Source organism: Loa loa (assembly GCF_000183805.2).
Source record: "Loa loa unplaced genomic scaffold supercont3.60, whole genome shotgun sequence".
In the NCBI taxonomy this organism is placed as follows: domain Eukaryota; kingdom Metazoa; phylum Nematoda; class Chromadorea; order Rhabditida; family Onchocercidae; genus Loa; species Loa loa.
In genome coordinates this window covers 260,931-265,615 of record NW_018108240.1, presented here as the reverse complement: position 1 = coordinate 265,615, position 4,685 = coordinate 260,931, and the positions used below count along the sequence as shown (strand labels likewise).

The window sequence follows — 4,685 nt, the reverse complement described above, 5'->3', positions numbered from 1 at the left end:
GATGAATCATGATTAAGATTTAAGCTTGTCTGTATTTGCATGGACCATGATGAATCATGATTAGTATTAAGCTTGTCTGTATTTGCATGTACCATGATGAATCATGATTAAGATTAAGCTTGTCTGTATGAGTAAAAACGCTATCATTGCATAGAATTGTATATGTCCTCATTGTTAGCAATGTACCCTACATTAGTATACGCTAACGAAGAGTGCTTTATTAGCATAAGCTAATAAAGATGCTAATTATTGTAATCATAAAACCAATCTTTGAAAGATGTACGAATAAATCCTGCAGATAGCAAGAGATTTTTGTATTCAACCTTACTCATTAATTTATATTTTGTAATTCTTAATGAATACGCTACGCTAAAATTGTTTCTCTTATCTAAAGGTTTAATTATCGATGTTTGAAGTAAAGAAAATCTCGTAACTAACTGTGGTGTCATTTGTCACTTGTCACTTGTGTCAAATATTTTCAATACAAATTTTTTTCCACTCTAACAGCAGAATTCCTATCAAGTACTAAATTAATTCCCTTTTGGAATGCAATTGTTTTTTCCACGGATTTCATTTGTTAATATTTATATGGAAAATGGAAGTAGGAAGTAACTGTAATACTTGTCAAGGATTCTACTAGCTCGCTCAGAATCCGATCAATAAATTTAATACCAAAATCTGAAAAGCAAATTTAGGATTTAATCTGAGTTGATATGATTGTGTATCAAAAAAAAAAAAAAAAAAATACTTGAGACATTTAATGCATCAAATGCACTATGCTTTTTCGTATACTTATGGATGACAATTTGTCGCATCTCAATCAACAAGTAATTTTTAGAACTGAGATCACAAATTCTATTGGGCGATTTGGTATTTGATTATTTTAGGTTTTTGCAGTTTTAACAAGTTTTGCACGTCGTACTGCACGTCGTGTTGCACGTGTTGCACGTCATCTGAACAGTTCTACTTACATTTCATTATTAACGGCTTGCTTTACTTCAATGACATTAGTGACAGTTCAAGATTTAGAAATTTCTAAAATCTAATCAACAATTACTGTTATCACTGGTTCAAGAGACTATGTTAAGAATGAATTTCAGTCTGAAGCATAATGCTGGATTTAATTCCGGAAAGAAAGAAAATGTTACCGAAGACCGTCGAATTCAGCTTTGCTTCCGTCAATTGTAACAACACGCGATCGGAGGTAAGCCTTCGCAGAACGAATATTTCTTTCCATCACAATCACTTTGCCCCAAATTTGTTCCTCAATATTTGAAAGTTTCCGGTAAACTTCCATAATATTGTCCTCAAATGATTATTTATCATTGGAATAATACTTCTAATATTAAAATAGACAAATAATTGGTCGAGAAGATTCGAGAACATTGAGGGAATTTCAGCATTCTACACCTTTTTTCAACACTTTCTAATCCAGTTACACCTTCGAAACTTTATGAACCCAGACTTAGGATATTTTAAAAATAGTTAGCCTAAAAGGTTCTATAGTTTTTCAACGATCAACTTACTTGTTCAAAGGAATCGATACCATTCCAACTTCGTAAAATTCCCGAAGTTGTGGTGGTATTTTGACCACTGTTACTATTCAGAAGGCGTTCGATCAAAGTTGAACGACAAAATGCCATCAATTTTTTACTTGGGAATAGAATGACGAAATGGATAGTTGATGAAATATAACGCTTCAATTCAATTAATTTTAGTTAAACTAAATTAATAAATTCAATTAATTTTTAATTCCTACGAAAGCTAATCTGTACGTAGTTTCTAATTTCAGGAAATAATTATCATAAATATTGAGTTAAATGTACATAGCAACCTTTTCAAACAAACATATTGATAAACATTGTAAAACTAAATGTACGAATGAGAATAAAATGAAACAAGCATAGATAGATGAGAGAGATCTGGTTGGATTTGGAATAAAAGAATAGAAACCGGTATTCTTAATGATTCAATTTCCGTAAATCTCTTTCATTGTAATAATCCATTGATTTAATTACATGGTAAACATTAATAATTTATATTTTCAATTGTTGATGGACAAATTGAATAGTATTACACAAATTTTGTCTATAAATATTACGCTGTTGAAATCATTGAATAAACTTTTATAAGAAGGCACAAACCGGAAAAGAAATGTAATTGAAATGAAGTTGAAATGAATTGATTTGAGATGAAATGAAATGAAGTACAAATAAATTAATAATGCATTCGACATATTGTAGAAAGGAAATTCATCACAGTCACTGTAATGAAAAGGCTAATTCAAATATAGTCGACATTTTTCAAACAAAAAAAGAAGTCATCATAAATTAAATGAGCAGAAAATAAGGAATAAATTTTAGGAGAAAGGAACGGGAATTAATTCCGGGAAGTGAATAGATGGTGATGGACGGACAATAAAATTTATTATTTCAAAACTATTTAAGGGGAATGTTTTTCCGTTTTCTCAAAAATATGTTTATTATTTGGAAGTCAGATTAATGTTCAATAATATTTGATGTTTTAAACTGTATCACTAAACTTTAGATTTATAATTTTAAAATATAGTTATAATTACTTGTAACAATTGATAAAGTTTCGATATTTTATAAAATACTCAACGAGTATTTAAATTTGTCATTAGATTTAAAAGAATTACGGTAATCACTGCATGCATGCACATTCATTTCACAAAACTAAATTTATGTAAATAAGTAAAAAAATTGAGCTAAATTGAGTAAAATTGAGTTAAAAAAAAATAAAATTGTTTCTTCTTTTTAAAAATCAAAACAATAAAATTAATCGGACTTAATTCACTCAAGTAAGATTTTAATAAAAATATTCTAATTAAGACATCCGAACTTGTGAACCAGTCAATTGCGTATTAGTATTCCAAAAAAAAAAAGATTGATCAAAAAAGTTTTGGAAAGGAAGTTTCATAATCCTCCCATTGTCCTATCGTACAAAATAATTTGAAATACAGGAAGTTATTGTAAAAGCAGGAACTTGTTGTGAATAATGCGATGAGATCAAAGCCATTAATTAAACATCATGCTTATAGAGCCTAGGAAGTAATTGAAATTCAAAAAATGAGTAGTGAACAAGCTAGAAATACAAAAAATATCCAACAACTCTAGTTGACAATAAGAAGACTAATGAGAAATGTTATTTTTTGACAATTTTTAAATTGCTGAAACAGTTATTTGGTGTCATCATATTAAATAGTAATTGAGATAGATGAGACGATAGGAATGGATGGAAAAATTGACCTAATCGACGGATGATTGAATGGACATATTGACCTCTCTGAATCCTCAAAACATATCATTAAATCAACATTAACATCATTACAACAATCTATAAATTGTTATAAAAATTCAAATTTATGCAAAAAAAAAGATGAATGAACTTTTTCATTAAATCAATATCCCACATCATACAATTTCATTATTCTGCCATAAAAAAAAAAAAAACTGTGCAAAAATTTCCAAAATTGTTGGTCATGTAAAAAGTTACAATTATTTCAGGAATTTTAATATCTTTTTTCTTGTGAATTGCAAAATTTCTGAAATGACATTATTATTCGATTCCTTTTCATATATTTATCCAACAATTAATTAAACTCAAATATCATACTGATTATGCCTTAAAAAGATTATTGGAAAAATTTGAAAAGCATGGATAACCTGACCTGAAATATGACTAAGATATGAATTTTCGAGAAGGATAAAAAACCGTTTTCTGAAGATACTTTTAATTTGATAAAATAATAAGAAAAATATAGCAAAAATATCAGAAATCTCGTAATAAATACAATTAGATTTTGGTAAAATTTGATTATTAATTTTGTAATTATTGGAGCATAAAATTTCTTTCATTCTTTCCATTTGTTAACCTTAATATTTGCGCCTTTTTGAAGGCAAAAAAAAAGAAAACGAAATTTTAATTGAAAGTTCTTAATAATTCTTGTGAAATTTTGATTTTGACGGTAAAGAAAAGATGAAAAAAATCAAAATGCAAAGATTAAATTATTTTCATAGTGAAAGTAATTTAAAAAAAAAAAAAGAACCATAGAAAGGAAATTTTAAAATGCATATGTAAGTGATTAATGAATGACTCAAAAATTGAATGCAATGTGATTGAAAGTTTTCTCTAAATATACGTATGAAGAAAGAACTTATGTTAAATTATATAAAACTGCTCAGGTATCCTTAATGATATTTTAGATATTTTTATTTTTCTAAATTCAATTGAATGATTTATCTTTGCCTTCTCAACATTCACTTTTACATTCAAATTCATACATTTGAATGCTTGATAAATTACATAAATATCATAAAGTTTTAGCTTGCATTAATCAATTTTGTACCATTTTAGTGAAATAGCAACATTTTAGATTGTAAACAACATTTCATTTCATTTCATTTCATTTCATTTCATTTCATTTCATTTCATTTCATTTCATTTCATTTCACTTCATTTCATTTCATTTCATTTCATTTCACTTCATTTCATTTCATTTCATTCCATTCCATTTTATTCCATTTCATTTCATTTCATTCCATTTCATTTCATTTCATTCCATTTCATTTCATTTCATTCCATTTCATTTCATATTTCAATATGCTTCAAAATTAAAATATACCACTTATATGAGCTATATTCAGTCAATTACATTTTAATTT

General features: G+C 27.2%; 1 protein-coding gene across 1 annotated transcript in view; it reads right to left on the bottom strand.

The window, feature by feature from the left end:
• The window catches only part of LOAG_12788 (hypothetical protein), a gene marked incomplete at its 5' end in the record, with an annotated part of 4,491 nt that extends 2,848 nt beyond the window's left edge, over positions 1 to 1,643 (bottom strand). Inside the window, 2 exons of the mRNA XM_020448599.1 lie at positions 1,149 to 1,306; positions 1,527 to 1,643. Coding sequence (XP_020301272.1) covers positions 1,149 to 1,306; positions 1,527 to 1,643 — 275 coding nt within the window. The remainder of the gene's footprint in view (positions 1 to 1,148; positions 1,307 to 1,526) is intronic.
• Positions 1,644 to 4,685: the final 3,042 nt, after the last annotated feature.